This window comes from Eretmochelys imbricata, chromosome 8 (assembly GCF_965152235.1).
Source record: "Eretmochelys imbricata isolate rEreImb1 chromosome 8, rEreImb1.hap1, whole genome shotgun sequence".
Lineage (NCBI taxonomy): Eukaryota > Metazoa > Chordata > Testudines > Cheloniidae > Eretmochelys > Eretmochelys imbricata.
The window spans coordinates 15220482-15238855 of NC_135579.1; the positions used below are offsets into that span (position 1 = coordinate 15220482).

An 18374-nucleotide genomic window follows, 5' to 3' on the forward strand; every position below is an offset into this window, starting at 1 on the left:
TGCTGTGTGTCTTTTATTGCAGTGTAGACATACCTTTAGGTTATGACAATCCTGAAGCTAGATTCAGCTCTCTTGCTACCTTAATGATTCCCGAGGAAACATTGCTAAGGAGCCCAGAAACATAACCACTGGTATAGGTACAGAGTGTCTCTTCCAAATGCTAATGTGATTATTGTACCGAAGCAGGCATGATGGACAGCCACACGTTGTCCCAGGAGAGACTAGTTTGGCATAGTTTTGCTCCCAGGGGATTTCTCCTTTATGATATGTTTTACACTCTAGCGCCATCAAGCAGCGTGCCTCAGAAACAGTGTTGCAGACATGTTGGAATCTGCCTTCCTCCTACAGAGCAGGCAGATAGTAATCTGAGAGGCAAGAGTAATGGAGTAAATGGAGAAATAGCAGCTCAGAATGGATTGGTGAGGAAAGGCCTTTTTCTGGTTCATCTGTGCATCTTATCCCTCCAATCTGTCGAAGTCTTATACTGCACTTTGTGGTATCTGGGCACCATTATTGTCACTCTCTTGACCAAGTTTAATTTTGAAGTAGGGTTACATGAAATCTGTGTTAAGCAGGATTCCCTGCATCAAAGTACATTGTCTGGTACTCTGCTCCTTGAATAGTCCCATTGGAAATCAGTTAGGTTAGTCACAGAGCAAGGTACTCCTCAGTGTAACTGAGTAAGGTTTGCAGAATTGGGGCCCTTAATGACTATAGACTGGCACGGGGCCAGAGTTTTTCCTCTTCAAAAGACTCCACTTCTCTGCCTTGTGTTTACTGTCCCACTCTGGGGCATGGAAGAAAGCACTACTTTTGAGTCACTGACCCCTCATCTTTTGCATTTTAGCGATAATTCACTTTCTAGGTGTTTGCACTTGTCCACACCCATTCCATCATCCCTGAAAAGAGAACCTCCCACCACATTCTCAAAGAAATCTCTTAAGGTACATTTGCACCACAGCTGGTAGCATGCTTCCCAGTGTGGAAAGACAGACAGACACGTGCTAGATCTGCTCAAGCTAGCATGCTAAAAATGGTGGTGTGGGCATGCCAGCAGCTTGGGCTAGCTGCCTCAGTACAATCACATCTGTTGCCAGCGTACTCGCCCAAGACAATGCAACCACAGTTATTTTTAGCAGTGAGCAGAGCTAGCATGTGCCTGTCTACCCAGTCTGAGAAGTGAGCTCCTAGCTGCAATGTAGACATACCCCAAATTGCAGCGCATAAAATTCTTCCACTTTTGGAGTGGAATTTTTAGCTTGTCTGAAATATTTGTTTACTTGTTGCACTTTCTGAGACATTTTTTTCGTTATAAAGACCCCCTATGTGCAAAACTAATTCACTGATCTTGCTGTTATTTTCATGACTGTTTCTTATGTAACCCTTTCATTTTTGTCTTTGTTCACAAAAGGTTTGGCAGGAAGAAAGTTCTGTTTGCGACCCTGGGGGTACAAACCTGCTTCAGCTTCCTGCAGGTCTTCTCTAGCAGCTGGGAGATGTTTTCAGTGCTCTTTGTCATCGTCGGCATGGGACAGATCTCTAACTATGTGGCAGCTTTTGTACTTGGTATGGGAGTTTGTTATGCATAGCACATTTTCAGTGTTGTTGTTCCCCCTGCTCTCCTCATTTACTAATGGTTTGTTTTTTTATTTTTTCCCAAGCAGCACTGTTAATAAGAATATAACCTTACCAAGCATGGCTAACTCCTAATCCATTTGAAAATTTTCCTTTTAGTAAAATAGCCACACATCAAAATAAAATGCTTTGTTTACCAAATACTTAAATGAGCAAAGGCAGTAAATCAGAACAAGTCTTTATCTGAAGCAAGATCTCTCCAGTGAGAAGATGCAGTTAGATGCACACTCATAGTCATATGTTGGAAGACGTGTAGAATGAGTTGTGCCCAGTTGCTCTGGTGAACTGCAGTTTGGATCCAAACACATGCAAATTGTACATATGATATTGTAATTTTTAATTGTGATCAAACATGTAAGCACAACTTAAGACTTCTTAAAACAATCTGTGATAAAAGTTAAACTGTCACATGGATTCTGTCATTGCATCCATTCTATGATAGCTAAGCAAAGGTGTCTGATTGGAGGACAAGTAAGACTGACTATGAATCTGTTTAAGAGAGATCTCTGAATGCTTTTGTTTTAAAAAGCAACTTCACTTTCTAGAGCACTGAATTCTTTGTGGCCATAACAAAGCCCAGAACAGTTCTGAAAATGGTGTTTAGCTAATTGCTGCAGCAGGCAAAAAACGTGGTTTATTGTTGTAGGTTTTACCAGACTGGTGCCTTTTGTTGTGAGTCCTTTTGGAATCCAGAAGGAATCCAGAATCTCATTGAGTTAGAACAATTTTAGGGTCTAATCACATAGTTTTTATTAATAAAATTACTACCTTTTGGTGCAGAATCAGGCCCTAAGATAGATCTGGCAGCGCCTCTTTAAAACAGGAAAAACTGCAACTGATATAGTGCTAACAATTGTAGCATGTGTGAGGAACAGTTTTGCTAAAAGTAGCATCCGTTCTTGTATAGTGGTAAAATATTTGGCTGCTATTATTTCTGATAAGTTAAAATGCTAATCCACATTCTCTTGTTTTGAACAGGCACAGAAATTCTTGGCAAAACAGTTCGTGTTATATTCTGCACACTAGGCGTTTGCATATTTTATGCAATGGGCTACATGTTGCTGCCGCTGTTCGCGTACTTCATCAGAGACTGGCGGACGCTGCTTCTGGCTCTTACTTTACCTGGGCTGCTTTGCATTCCACTGTGGTGGTGAGTGTAAATACTTTAAAAGATGTTTGGCTTCAGAAAGTTTCACCTACAGCTGACAGGGTTCAGACTTGAGGTTAACATAACAGAAATGTGGAATCTGATTCAATATTGGCCTTTAGCAAGAGGTTATGACTGAAACAGTATGAGTATGTCTGACGTTTCTTTGGGGGTGTTTAATAGAATCATAGACAGTAGAAATCTTTAGTTTTCATTTCTTCTGCCAGATTTTGCCATTGTAGTACAGAATCTTAAATTTCCTTTTTAAAAAGAATCTTTAAAAAAATGTATAAAACTACTTTTAAATTTAGGGCTGTCTGGCTGTGAAATTAAGGTTGATTCTTGTCTCAATAGCTCTGGATTTACACTGATGTAACTATGCTGGCTTCATACCAATAGCTGAGATTGGAAACTGGTCTATAAGTGTCATAGAAACACCCAAGTCTTACCTACACTTAAAGCTTCCACCAGTAGTACCGCATCAGGGGAGAATTACTGCTCTGAAGTTGGTTAACGTGGACCTGTGGTTTTCAACCTGTGGTACCCGGCTCCCTGGGGTCTGCAGACTATGTCTAAGGGATCCGTGAAAGGTGACTATGAAAATAAAGTTTCAGGTCCCAAAAAAGGCATTCCGTTTTTCTTACCAATCAAAAGTATGTGAATAACCCCACCGACAGGTCAAAACCCAGAAATATTATCATTACCATAAAAACCCACAGTTAGCCCTTTCTCATGTTGTGTCAAATGTCATGCCAAGCAGGTGCAACATTTATAGTTGAATTGTATTCAGTCAATTTTCAGCCTGGTGACTGAACTTTGTGACTTTGTCCATACCCATAACTATTTTACATTTGGGGACAATGTATACCTTCAGATCAGCGGCACTGCTATGGGTACCCGCATGGCCCCACAGTATGCCAACATTTTTATGGCTGATTTAGAACAACGCTTCCTCAGCTCTCGTCCCCTAAAGCCCCTACTCTACTTGCGCTATATTGATGACATCTTCATCATCTGGACCCATGGAAAAGAAGCCCTTGAGGAATTCCACCATGATTTCAACAATTTCCATCCCACCATCAACCTCAGCCTGGTCCAGTCCACACAAGAGATCCACTTCCTGGACACTACAGTGCTAATAAACAATGGTCACATAAACACCACCCTATACCGGAAACCTACTGACCACCATTCCTACCTACATGCCTCCAGCTTTCACCCTGACCACACCACACGATCCATCGTCTACAGCCAAGCTCTGCGATACAACCGCATTTGCTCCAACCCCTCAGACAGAGACAAACACCTACAAGATCTCTGTCAAGCTTTCTTACAACTACAATACCCACCTGCGGAAGTGAAGAAACAGATTGATAGAGCCAGAAGAGTTCCCAGAAGTCACCTACTACAGGACAGGCCTAACAAAGAAAATAACAGAACGCCACTAGCCGTCACCTTCAGCCCCCAACTAAAACCCCTCCAACGCAATATTAAGGATCTACAACCTATCCTGAAGGATGACCCAACACTCTCACAAATCTTGGGAGACAGGCCAGTCCTTGTCTACAGACAGCCCCCCAACCTGAAGCAAATACTCACCAACAACCACATACCACACAACAGAACCACTAACCCAGGAACTTATCCTTGCAACAAAGCCCGTTGCCAACTGTGCCCAAATATCTATTCAGGGGACACCATCACAGGGCCTAATAACATCAGCCACACTATCAGAGGCTCGTTCACCTGCACATCTACCAATGTGATATATGCCATCATGTGCCAGCAATGCCCCTCTGCCATGTACATTGGTCAAACTGGACAGTCTCTACGTAAAAGAATAAATGGACACAAATCAGATGTCAAGAATTATAACATTCATAAACCAGTCGGAGAACACTTCAATCTCTCTGGTCACGCAATCACAGACATGAAGGTCGCTATCTTAAAACAAAAAAACTTCAAATCCAGACTCCAGCGAGAAACTGCTGAATTGGAATTCATTTGCAAATTGGATACTATTAATTTAGGCTTAAATAGAGACTGGGAGTGGCTAAGTCATTATGCAAGGTAGCCTATTTCCCCTTGTTTTTTCCTACCCCCCCTCCCCTCCCAATGTTCTGGTTAAACTTGGATTTAAACTTGGAGAGTGGTCAGTTTGGATGAGCTATTGCCAGCAGGAGAGTGAGTTTGTGTGTGTGTCTGTGTCCCCGGGTAAAAGAAAAAAAGGGAGGGGGGGAGAGCCTGGATTTGTGCTGGAAATGGCTCACCTTGATTACCATGCACATTGTAGGGAGAGTGGTCACTTTGGATGAGCTGTTACCATCAGGAGAGTGAGTTTGTGTGTGTATGGGGGTGGGGGGGTGAGAAAATCTGGATTTGTGCTGGAAATGGCCCACCTTGATTACCATGCACATTGTAGGGAGAGTGGTCACTTTGGATAAGCTGTTACCAGCAGGAGAGTGAGTTTGTGTGTGTGGTTTTTGGAGGGGAGTGAGGGGGTGAGAGAACCTGGATTTGTGCTGGAAATGGCCCACCTTGATTACCATGCACATTGTAGGGAGAGTGGTCACTTTGGATAAGCTGTTACCAGCAGGAGAGTGAGTTTGTGTGTGTGGTTTTTGGAGGGGGGTGAGGGGGTGAGAGAACCTGGATTTGTGCTGGAAATGGCCCACCTTGATGATCACTTTAGATAAGCTATTACCAGCAGGACAGTGGGGTGGGAGGAGGTATTGTTTCATGATCTCTGTGTATATATAAAGTCTGCTGCAGTTTCCACGGTATGCATCCGATGAAGTGAGCTGTAGCTCACGAAAGCTTATGCTCAAATAAATTGGTTAGTCTCTAAGGTGCCACAAGTACTCCTTTTCTTTTTGCGAATACAGACTAACACGGCTGTTACTCTGAAACCTTTCAGGATTCTAACTCTTACCTTCCTGTCTGTATGCGTTGGTGTGTGCTTTTCCCCTTGTGACTCCAGGTTTAACTTGTTTGTCTTTCTTTGCATTTTGTTGTTTGGGATATTTTACAGATACATTGTTTGTTTGTCCATGAATGGAGTATACTAAAGTAAATATCGACTTATCAGTTTTAAATCTGTGTATAGTATCATCAGTCAAATAGGTACGTAAAAGGACTTACAGTCCAGATACACCCCCAGCCCTGACCCCTGCACCCCCCCCTACACACACTCCAGCCCTCTGCCCTGACCCCTGCACCCCCCCCTACACACACCCCAGCCCTGACTCCAGCACCCCCCCACACCCTATGCCCTGACTCCTGCACCCTCCTCACACACCTCCAGCCCCCTGCCCTGACTCCTGCACCCCCCCCTTGCCAAACCATGGGCCAAGACTAAATAAAAATGCTATCTGTGTGCAGTCTGTGCAGCTGCAGTTTATGGGACACTGTCAGCTCAAATTTTACCCAACATTTATTTAAAAAAAATTACTAGAAATGCTTCCATCAAATTGAACAAACAGTTCAATACAAAGAAGCTTTACGGAATAAATTGTCATTCTCCTCTGCAGCGTTTGCAGCCTGAACAATGCAGCACTGTGCTAGTTTGTGAGAACCGAATATCGAAGTTGACCATGCTGGGTGAAATGCGGTTTGTAGCAGGAACAAAATTAGAACTTTAAAATGTTAACTTTTAATAAACGTAATTATTTGTACCATAGGAAGGGAAATATTTTTCTCAGGACTATTCTGTCATCACTGCTGCTGTCAGGCAAACAAGGAATAAACAAAAAGCCATGTTAGTTCAAGGTCCATTAGAAATAATCAGTCAGATCCTAATCCCTGGCTTCCGCCGCCTTTGCACTAGGTGGGGCTGATCAGGGGAGGAGAGTAGAAAGGTGGTGTAGAGCTACTTCCTACTCAAAACCTGCTCCAGAATCCTGTGCCTTGCTTTTTGAAAGGCCAGGTCTCGCCTAGCATTTTGGACACAAGGGAATGATTTGCTCCTTTTCCCATTGAAGTCCATGGACTTTATTGAGAGTAGGATCAGGCTAAGAAAGGCAGAACTAGAGACCACTGGTAGCTGGGAGATGAGTTGGGATTGAGGCCTGTGGAACTTTTATTCAGAAAAAGTAGCATTTGGGCATCTATATGATTTCAGAATTTTCCTCCACTGAATACTGTTTTTATGGAATACGATAATCCTTAATAGTCCACAAGGTGGAGCTACTTCTCTTCCTAGATAGTAGAAAGTACAATACATAATTGAGTCGACTTTCTCTTGTGAAGGCAGCTTGTGTATAGGTGTCTCATCCCATACTGATATCTACAGTTGTTAACTTATATGTATCACTGTCCAAATGTTACCCACCTACAGCACAATGTCATGCGCACAGTTTCACACTGCCTTCGTTTCTTTTGATAAAACATTTTCTTCCTGTACTTCGCGAGTTTGATTTGTAACTTAACTTTTTAGTCCCTTTTAAGTCCATGAACAAATTTCAATCTGTTTTTCACAGTATATGCTCATCTGCTTTGCATAAATGTGTGTTGTGTTTTTGTTTTTAATCACTGCAAGGTACAGCACATTTTAAACTATTTATGCCTGTGGCGATAGGTATGTGTGTCTTTGCAGCCGTGGTCAGTGTGGAAATGCAGACGTTGTTGTTGTTCTGAAACTTGTTGCAGGGTCATTCCAGAATCTCCCCGGTGGCTGATCTCTCAAGGAAGGTTACAAGAGGCAGAAATCATCATCCGAAAGGCTGCAAAAACAAATGGTATTACAGCCCCAGATGTAATATTTAATCCTATGGAGGTAAACTTTCATGTGTATTAAAACTGTCTACCTGATCCTCCCTATAACGTCCTAGGCACTTTCCAAACAGATGTTCACCCCATATCCTTCCTCTTCGTAAATCTTCTGAACCTCCTGTGATTTCCATTCCAGGAGCACTCCAGCCAGAAAGAAAACACATCTCTGTGTTCTGCATTGTACCTGTTTGTGCCTTTTTGATTGTAGTCTCTTTAGGGCAGGCTCTTTAATTTGCTTCACAGTTTACTTGTTACTCTGTGGCTTGTACATACCCTGCACTAAGTAGACTATCTGAAATGCTGTCTTATCCTCTGTAATGCAGTAAATCTTCTCCCCCTCATGAGAATGGACTCTGCTTCTTTATATGAGACAGCTGACACATGCCTGTGAATTCTCACTTCTCAGAGTGCTGGAGCCTGGCCATATGGTGGGGAGATTCCTGAGATATCATATAAGATGGAGTTCGCTTTCAAATTTCCTCCAGCCATTGATTTTTGAATGTAAAGATCGTTGTCCCAGATACAGATGTAAAGCACCCCCCCGATGGTGAAACAGAATAAGAGAGCAGATAGCAAACAGGCAAAAACCTGGCCTTAAACTAAAGGGATGAATGAAAACCCATGGATCCCAACATGCTATTTAGGACCTTTCCTAGAGAAAGAGAGCCCTACTCAAATTATTTGAGGACTTCCCCTCAAAACTAAAGTCTAGCTATTTGTTTTAGTATTATACAGCTCTTATGTGGTCAGGGCTCTATCTTCCCTGAATAGGACCAAACCCAAAAGTCTGCCAATGTCACTGGGGGCTGGTGCTGAATGTTAAAGGGAGAGACTGTAACTCCTCAGATTGTAAGCCCTTCATTGCAGGGATTGGGTCTACCTCTGTGCTTGTATAGTGTCCAGTCCAACACAGTCCTGATCCTGGTCAGGACCTCTGGGTATTACTGTAATATAAATATATCCAAGCTCAGCATTACTTTCAAAACCCTTTAGGGCGGAGTCGTCATTATGCACTGCTTTCCTCTTTCTTCTTCCCTCAGCCCCACCAATATTCTCCCCCCACTCCTGGAAGTTTTCTTTCTGTCTGAGCTGGGCTAAAACAATGTAGGATTTGAGGTGGGAAAAATGTGTTAATATCCAAACTTGTCTCACTTTTGGAGGTCCCACTGAGCCCATTTGGGTGCCACTGATTCTGGAGGATGAGGGACTCCTGGACTCTGTTCATTTAAGGAGCAGTAGGGTTTCAGATTAGAGAGTTGCATTCAAAGCATCATTTCTATCTCCTAGCAAATGACCGGCCTTCTCAGCCACTCCCATACCTTCCTTCTGGGACCTGCCCCATCGAGGATTTCATTGTCTGTGTATCCAGCTACTAATGGGCAGAGCCTCTTCTCACAGATAGCAACTGTTAGAACTTACACTATGTTCCTGTTTTTAAGTTTCCTGTTTGTTGATTTCTTGGCAGCTAATGGTTACACAACTGTATAGTTCTTAATAAAGATCATATGATTTACAAGAAAAGATGGAGAGCTGCACTGCTGCAAGCAGTTGACACGTGACATATATGTCTTTAGGGGGCAGCACATTTTCAGGAAAACAAAAGCTCTAGTTCTTAGTGCTATTAAAAATGTCAGGCTTTTTTTAACGGACTATGATTTATAAAAACAACAAAAGGACCCTGCGAGGTGATGAGCTCCACAGCTTGGGCTGCAGCCGAAGCCCAAATGTCTCCACCACAATTAAACAGCCTCTTAGCCCGAACCCCATGAGCCTGAGTCAGCTGTGACGGGCCAGCTGCAGGTGTCTGATTGCTATGTAGACGTACCCTCAGAAATAGTGTACATTCACCCACAGTAGCTTTATCAGCCTTATTGAAAAGCTGCACTCACACTAGATCAGATACAATTTACAGCACATTGGTGAGGGTTTTTTGGTGTTGAGGGGTGAAGTTTAGGGCTGTTGTTCAAATTAGTAATTCTTATTCATGCAAGTAATTTCTTTGATTTCAGTGGGACACATTCTGTGTATAAGGATTCCTCACATTGGAGGCAGTTCTGCCACCATTTTTCATGTAGAAAGTACTTTACTCCACTATTTTTCCCGTTGAAGTCAATGAAACTTCTTTCGCAGTAAGGTAATATTCTGCGAGTAAGGGTGGCAGATTCAGGCCCAGTAAGATTGCAGGATTAGGCACTATGTAACTTTTGACAGTTTATTAGGGTCAGAAGCTCCAATGCAGTTGGCTTATAGGGACTTGATTTGGTATTAAGTATTTTATACATTCTTACATTGAGAACTAGGGAATGCGGTGTGTGTAGCTACTGTTACAACAGCCTCAAAGATAACACATTCCTTCCATTCTCTGCATGTGCAAACCTCACATTTATTTACATGCATTTCTATGCTTCAGCTGCAATTTAATCTCAGAATGACCTATCTGAAAAGGATGTGGACAAACCAGGCATTTCCTCTATCTCCAGGAACCAGCTTGTTGTAAAAACAAGAAATGTAGAACTGAGACTGATCAGGAAATTGGTGTGGTGTATCACAATATAGGGTTGATCAGATGATAAAACCAGTGGTTGGATTGTCCAGCATACCTCTTGAGTGTTGATTTGTACGGATTAAAGTAGTGAATGTTGTACCCCTAAAGTAACCTAATGCTCTAGGAGAAAATGCTTCTAAACAAAAACTTCTGAAATTTACAGTGGCAGAGTATACTATAACATCATCTGTCTAGTGCAAGTTAAAACTAGTGTTTGAAAGGTACTATTGAAGTGCCAAATATTGTTTAGTATTATTACTAACATGGTTAGGGGGTTCAAAGAACCAACATAAATTCTATCTTTAGAATTTGCTGTCCTCGGCCATTTTGAATTTAACTTGAGAGGAGAAAGGAACCTCCTACACAATTGTTTTTGCTTGCCTTCACTCAGTGTTAATCTCCACATATAGCAGTTTATGGAATGAAGCTAACGTGCAAAAAGCTCTTCTTATTGCAGTTGTAGAAATGGAAGTTTTCACCTTAACATAAATTGCCAGGGTGGATAACTATCATGATTAAAAATTAAATCAGATTGTTTCCGTGTTGATAGTTCTTTACTTCTCATTTCATAGTCGTGAATTGCTAAAGTGGATACTTGAACTTATTCCCTTATTTGATTTCCTAAAAAAAAGACCAGTCCAGCATTGTTACTTTGAGAACCACACAAACTCGGACATGAAATTGTGAAGTAAATACCTTGTGCTATATTTCCAACCAACACCATCTTCTGATGTATCAAACGCCCGCAAGTCAAGGATGCTGAAATGCTTCGACCAGGCTATTAAGCTCCATCAGGGTTTGCAGTTTGAAGTCAGTGGGACTTATGCTCCTAAGTCACTTACATGCTTTGGAAAATCCTTCCCTTAGATATTTAAATATAGGTTTAGGAGTCTAAAGTTAGTCAGAAAAAATTAGTTCACAAATAACTTTTCTTTGTTAACACTGAAGCAATTTTGTTTTGAAGTGACAAAATTTGTAGCCAATAAAAAGTAGTTTTGAGTAGAAATAGAATTTTACCCTCTGATACTGCAAACACTTGTGCAGATGTTTAACTGTAGTCACATGAGAAATTCCATTGAAATCAAGGGACCATTAATGTAACTAAAGTTACATACCTGCTTAAGTGTTTGCAGGATCAGAGCCTTAACTTTCAATATTTTGTCTCTTGCTAATAGCAGTTTTGTTAAGAGACCCTACCAGTAATGACATTTTAAGAAAGCATTTTATATATTAATTATAAATTTTAATTTAAAGTTGTAATAGCACAAATTTTCAAATTAGTTTTACAAAGCCTGAACAAGATTTAAATTAATGATTTTTTAAAAATCCTATGATTTAAATCAAGGGATTTAAATCATGTAAAAGACTACCACTTCTCTTAGTAGTTTGTTCCAATGGTTAATTATCCTCACTGTTAAAAATTTGTGCCTTATTTATAATCACCCTGATTTAAATTTCTCTGCCCGTAAGGTGTCCTAAAGCCTCTCAAGATGTTTACTGCAGTCCATATTGCTCATTCAGAATAAACGTTTTGCAATACAGAATTGGCTGTATTGACAATGTGTCCATGTATTTTTCCCCTAGCTACAGGAAATGACTTCCCAGAAGCAGCAGAAGCACACCATTTTGGACCTAGTGAGGACCCAAAATATCCGATTTGTCACTATTTTGTCAGTGATTCTTTGGTAAGCAAAAGTATGCTCCTAGAACGCACGAATACAAAGGCCGCTGAATGATAAGCACCTGCTGTTAGAAACTGCTGTGAAAAAAAAAAAATTAAGAAAAAAGGAGGCACAGACAAAGTTATTAGCATAAAGTTCAAAGGCCAGTAAACTTCTGGCTAATGCTACAAGATTCAGATTAAACAGGTTGGTTTTTCATTTAAGGATTACAAGAAGTGTCTTTTTTCAGTAACTAATAAAAAAAAAGACTTGTGAGAAGAGCGAATATTGAACAGTGTCGAATATTGACCTGTGTGTTCTCACTGCTCTTGAACTTCTTGCAGGGATGTCTGCTGTCATTGTAAAAAGTGCATGGCCCACTCTGCCCTCCAACTTCACTTCCAGCAGCCACCATAGAGTATCTCTTAATAACTTGGAAAAACTAGCTGGCATCTCCTGCCCTATAAATAATGTGTTCTGTATGTTTCGGGTATTAGTACTAGGAATAGTATAGTATAGGGTAGCTGCAAATAAAGGGGTGCATAACCCACCACACATCTCAAACTATATGAGATGAGTCTGTTGCCTCTGAACAAGTGAGAGCCCCCTAATCAAATCCCTTTGCCAGGCTCTAGGAGGTAGGGCGGAAGTCTGAGGCCTGGTCATCACATAATGTGTAAATCCCCCTACAAGAATGTTCTTTGAGCATCCATATCTGAGCATTAAGCTTTTCCAACATGACAGCCTAATGCAAACTGCATTGGCAGGGGGTGGCCGGTCTAGATTTGATGATGCCTTGAGCTCAGTAATAATTTTTGAAAGCACAGATTTGACTATATGGCAGAACAGCTGGGAATTCAGGATTCAAAGGGATAATTTGTGATAAGAACCATTCTTCTATCCCATTAAATTCTGCCAAACAACTATAGTTTGTAAATCATAGCTTAGGTTGCCAGGTCATACCAGAAAATCTGCATGGCTGTAGTGACTTAAATATTTCCTTCATCATGAGGCTTTTCCTGGTACCTTACAGATGGCACGTGTACGTCTCCACAGGTGCACTGATAGCTTCTTATTTTGTTTTAAGCAATTGAACCATGAGTATTTTTTTGCTGTGTACGAACCCAGCAAGAAACAGATTGTCTTTTGGATCGCAAACTCGTTGGTTATTTATTACGTGTGAAGTTAGCATTATAGGGCTTGACCTCCTTGAGGCTCTAGGCCAGGGATCGGCAACCTTTGGCACACGGCCAATCAGGGAAATCTGCTGGCGGGCCGGGACGGTTTGTTTCAGCCGATCGCAGCTCCCACTGGCTGCTGTTCGCTGTTCCAGGCCAGTAGGGGCTGCGGGAAGTGGCTTGGGCCGAGGGATGTGTTAGCTGCTGCTTCCCATTGCCCCCATTGGCCTGCAATGGCGAACTGCGCCCAGTGGGAGCTGCGATCGGCCGAACCTGCAGACAGTGCAGATAAAGAAACCGTCCCGGCCCGCCAGCGGATTTTCCTGATGGGCCGCGCTCCAAAGGTTGCCAATCCCTGCTCTAGGTCTCGATAAATAATAATGATAAAGGTGAGAGCTCTGTGCCTACGTGATTCGTTCAGAGATTTCCCAGTACAATAGCTGTGACCTCCTCATTTCTTTAATGGTTGTCTCATGTTGGTGAAATGTAACCTTCCCTGGTCAATGTGTCTCAAGATATTCTAGTTCCCTAGTTCTTTACAGGCTCTCTTGTTGCAGAGCCGCAGTGAAGTCCCAGTTTTCTTTTTCGGAGTACAGTTCTCTCAGCACAGAGCTCCCTCTCCCATTCCTTGTCTCTAGCTAATAATATCTACTGTAGGCCTCATTTTAATTTTGGAAACAGATTGAGTTCAGTTGTCTAGATTGTTACCTTTCATACTAAGACTGCCATTATTTATTAGTAGTAGTATGATTATTGTAATCACTCTAATATGGGTGCACTGCTGCCCTTTACTTGGTGCAATTGGAAATGTTCAGCTGTATGTTAGAAACTCTCTGCTAGCAACAATCAGAAGTTCTTCAGACAATGTAGCAGGGATCCAGTCTAAAAGTGACAAATGCATGAATCATTTTTGCTAGATCTGTATTGGAGAGAAATTGACATGGGCATCTTTTCAGTCGAAGGTAGCGGAAGCCATGTGTGGCCACTGTTGCTACAGGGGCAATAGTGAGGGTCCAGTAGATTGTGCTTACATAGACTCATGCATCAGCAGGGCTAACAAACGTCTCTGGAATCATCTAGTCAGATTGGATTCATTTTTAAACTCAATGGGAGTTTTTTTTTGTTTTGTTTTTTAAGTTGCTTTAAATTCAGGAAAAAATGGAAAGATCAATTCAGTATCTAGAAGGCCTTGTCTGAGTCTGTTACACCACTGTGTACAGCAATAAATCTACCTGATGCTAGCTTCAAAGCTAAGAAATCCTGGTAGGCACTGACATTCCCTACATAGGCAAATCAATTTTAATATTTTGCAGAGTAATTATGTGAGAGGCACTTGGCAGTCTGTGGCCATAGGAGGCTGAGGGAGAGCAGGAACAAGTCTGTCTGTCTGTCTGATTCTTTCCTATTTTGTGTCTTTCAGGATGATAATCTCTGTAGGCTATTTTGGCCTCTCACTTGACACTCCTAACCTGCATGGTGATGCCTATGTAAACTGCTTCCTCTCAGCAGTTATCGAAATTCCAGCCTATATTATAGCCTGGCTGCTTCTCCGAAATCTCCCCCGACGGTATTCGATGGCTGCTGCATTATTCTTGGGAGGCTGCGTCCTTCTCTTCATTCAGCTGGTCCCTCCATGTATGAACTTTTTAGCTGATATCAACCAGATTTTTTTAATGGGTAAATTCCAGTGCCTAGCACTGGACAGCTATGTGAAGTATTGTGGAGGAGAAGAATCTTTCTCCAGAGCTGTAGACCAAAAGCAGATTCCCCTTACCCATCCTTGCCCTTTCCTCCACATCTGCTTGCTGCTGCACAGGGAGCTCATGTGACACAAGGGGTATGTCTACACTAGAGCTGCAAGTGTAGTTTCCAGCTCGGGTAGACTTACCTGGGCTAGCTCTGATCGAGCTAGCATGCTAAAAATAGAAGCGCAGCTGTGGTAGCACAAGCAATGGGGAAGCCTAGAGGGATGGTATGATCATGTCTGAAACCCTAGGTACATACTCGAGGTAACTAGCCCCTCCTCCCACCCATGTTGCCATGGTTCCTCTTCTACTTTTAGCACACTAGCTCAATCAGAGCTAGCACAGGTATGTCTTCCTGGGGTGGAAATTACACCTTCAACTCTAATGTAGACATACCCAGTGTCAGACACATTCCTAAGCCTTTTCTTTCTCTAAAGTAAAGATAGTTTGTTCTCTATGGTCTGTTAAGATTCAGACTCTAGTCTGGTTTTGCCCTAATTTACACCCTGGTGTCCCAATAAATTCGTGGTGTGGGACAAGGTTTAGACCAAATGGAGTAGTCAATTGGGTGGCATGGATGGTACCAGGACCTGGCATAATCTTGCAGAACTTGTCTCCAGAAGAACCAATTGTCAATAATGTTTTTCCTACTTCGGTCTCATTAAGAACTTGAATTTCAGGAGAGCTATTATGTAGCCTTTGTGATAAATAACAATACTAAAAGTAAGGAAGTGTAGATACTTTTTAAAAAAAGTGAATGTTTGCTAATTAAAAAATATTTGAAGGAAGGTATCTCATACTTGGAATCCGACCATTAAGTAGCCTTCTGCTAGGTACACTAGAGATTGTTATCATACTGATCTGTTGATGGCTTTGACCATGTGCTTAGGGCTTGGTGTATAAGCATGTTATTGCAAATCAAAGAATAAATAAATGAAAGGGAGAACTGTCTTGCTTATTCTCCAAGAGTGACAGTGGGTTATATTATTTGCTACTCCTGATCTTTAAATCACCTGTACATTGGTAAGTGTTTTATTACAAAGCTAATCCCACTAGCTAGGGTGAACCAGGATCTTAGAAATACATTGCCAATGGATTTCTCCTTAAGCTGTCTCTCTGTTCTCAAACTTTATAGGTGGCAGGAGTGGATGACCTTAGGAGGAAGATTGTTTTATTAAGAGTCTTTATGTTAAAATGAATCAACCAAAAAACCCCAACACTGGAATTAAGTTGACAAGAAGCAAAAAATAAAAATGGGGTTAATAGATGCAGTGACTTGTTACAGTTTATTGATGTTCTGATTGGATCTCCCTTTCAGACCTTCATGTCCTGTCCATTATCTTGGTGATGCTGGGTAAATTTGGGATCACATCTTCCTTTTCAATGGTTTATGTTTACACTGCTGAGCTGTACCCAACAGTCGTGAGGAATATGGGAGTTGGAGCTAGTTCCATGGCCTCCAGATTGGGAAGCATCCTCTCACCTTATTTTGTTTACCTCGGTAAGATACCAGCTATTGTGTCTCCTGCTAGTATTGAAAACAAAATCGAACAAATGCAAGGGTAGGCTGATTTCTGTAACTGTGAACCAGTGCTTCAGTTAACCCGTGTTATGTCTGTATAGTCATGCTCTCGTCTTGCCTTATAAAGTCCAGGCTATTGCCCTATATTTGTCACAGATTAGTCAACAAATATCCTATAACAGAATCACAGCTGCTTCTACTCTTCTCAGTGAGTAACCTTAGCTCACAGAAGGCATTTAGAAATTCTAACATTGCTCAATACTTTGTGGTTTGGAAACACAGAACTCAAAGAAATTATACCCATATAATAGGATCTGTATTTGACCATTAGTTTCCTAAAGAACATTTGGCCTCAAAAAATCACTGAACAATGATCCTGACAGAGTATCTGTGTTTTAGAGTATCTCTTTGTTAGGCTTCTGAGGTGACATCTTATCAGGATGAATGGGGCAGTTCACTCTTCTCTCTTAGCTTTTTTTTTTTTTTTTCAGGCTGTCTGGAGACTCAGGGAAATGCCACTATGAACGAATTTTTACCATGTGAAACTTATCTTTGCAACCACGGGGACTAGTGACTTAACTTATTTTATAAAGTTTATATCTTGCAGCACAATGGTGCTGCAATTTAGACAGCTATATGTTTGCGTTATACACAGGACTCAAATATTAACCACTGGTTCATCATGGTGGTGATGTAAACCTGATATCAGCATGTCCTATGTTCTTTTAGGTGGCTATGACAGATTCCTACCTTACATCCTTATGGGAAGCCTGACTGTGCTGACGGGAGTCCTTACTCTGTTTCTCCCAGAAAGTTATGGCATGCCTCTCCCAGACACTATAGAGCAGATGCTGCTGGTTAAAGGGTAAGTGTTACCTTCTAATCTTCTCTCTCAAGAAAATTCTACCATCTCTGAGAAAAATATCTACATAAAATACAGTTCCCTCTTAGCTCTTTGGTCCCCAGCGGTCCTTTAGGGATGGTAAGCTAAAAAAAATTAAGATCTCAAATCAGCAATTGAATTCCACTGAGTTACAGCAGAGATGACTACCAGCAATATGCTGTGCCTACCATACATCATGCTGCTTGAAAGTTGTTCAGAAATTGGAGGGAGTTCTTAGAAGAACAAAAAGGAGTTGTAAGGATTAATGTACGAGAGACAACTGAACAAGCAAATTAAATGGAGCATGGGTAGGCATGTATAGTTTGTCTTTGATGGGTTTGCACAGGAGTCATTAAAGGAAGAATTTGGCCCTACTAATGGAATTTAATTGTGATTCTGTTGATGATTCATGAGCCTGAATAGAATCCAAGTCATTCTTTCAGAGTTGTGTGGCTCTGGGCGGCTCTGTGTACATGAGTACACAGTGCCCACAGAAAATAAACGTGAAAAATGAGCTATTTTATGTAGTCTTTTTAAGAGTATAACCACATTTAAGATATTTAACATAAACATCCTTAACATGTAGCAAACATGGTAAAAATGTTGAATTGTTGTTTCATAATATGAAAGTTCATCATCCAAATAATTTCTCCTGATACGAGTATGGGTAGAAAGTCCCCTGGGTATCAGTTGGAGGTGTTCAGCACTTTCAAATCCCATGGAATTGCAAGGTCATTGAGAGTTTTCAGCACTTCATTTTCTGATTTAGGAAGATGCTTAAGCATGTGAGTCATCCCACTGACGTCAGTGGGCTTTTAAAGTAAAGCACATGCTTAGGTACTTTGCCAAATCAAGGCCCATATGGACAAACTTACATTGAGGATTTTGGAGGGTACTGTTTTAATTAGAAATTGCACTATTCATTGTTTTTCCTTGTTTACAGACTCAAGTACAGACATACATCTAATAGCACAAGGGTTTCAAAGGACGAAGAAGAAAGCCCAGTGATTCTTAAAAGCACGGCTTTTTGATGACACTACACTGTATACTTCACGATGGACCGAAAAGTAAACTGACTTTTCTTTTAATTTTCCTTCCAGAAAGGGCTAGTAGCAACACTTTGTGTCCTGTAATTATAAACTTATTTATTAAATGAAACACTGTTTTCAATACGTTCTTTTTATCTGAAAGTAGATACTGTATATCCCTTCATGAGATCTCCATCCACAGTTGTTTAATGTGTCCAAAACACAGAACTCTGTTGGATAAACACAGTTTATAATTTTAA

At 41.3% G+C, this 18374-nt stretch overlaps 1 protein-coding gene across 2 annotated transcripts in view; it reads left to right on the forward strand.

The window, feature by feature from the left end:
- The window catches only part of LOC144268875 (organic cation/carnitine transporter 2-like), a 40109-nt gene extending 21992 nt beyond the window's left edge, over positions 1-18117 (forward strand). For both annotated transcript variants that reach the window (XM_077824161.1, XM_077824162.1), the window contains 8 exons: positions 1412-1566; positions 2614-2785; positions 7430-7556; positions 11682-11782; positions 14357-14571; positions 16000-16182; positions 16933-17068; positions 18030-18117. In XM_077824161.1, coding sequence (XP_077680287.1) covers positions 1412-1566; positions 2614-2785; positions 7430-7556; positions 11682-11782; positions 14357-14571; positions 16000-16182; positions 16933-17068; positions 18030-18117 — 1177 coding nt within the window. The remainder of the gene's footprint in view (positions 1-1411; positions 1567-2613; positions 2786-7429; positions 7557-11681; positions 11783-14356; positions 14572-15999; positions 16183-16932; positions 17069-18029) is intronic.
- The last annotated feature ends 257 nt before the right edge of the window (positions 18118-18374 follow it).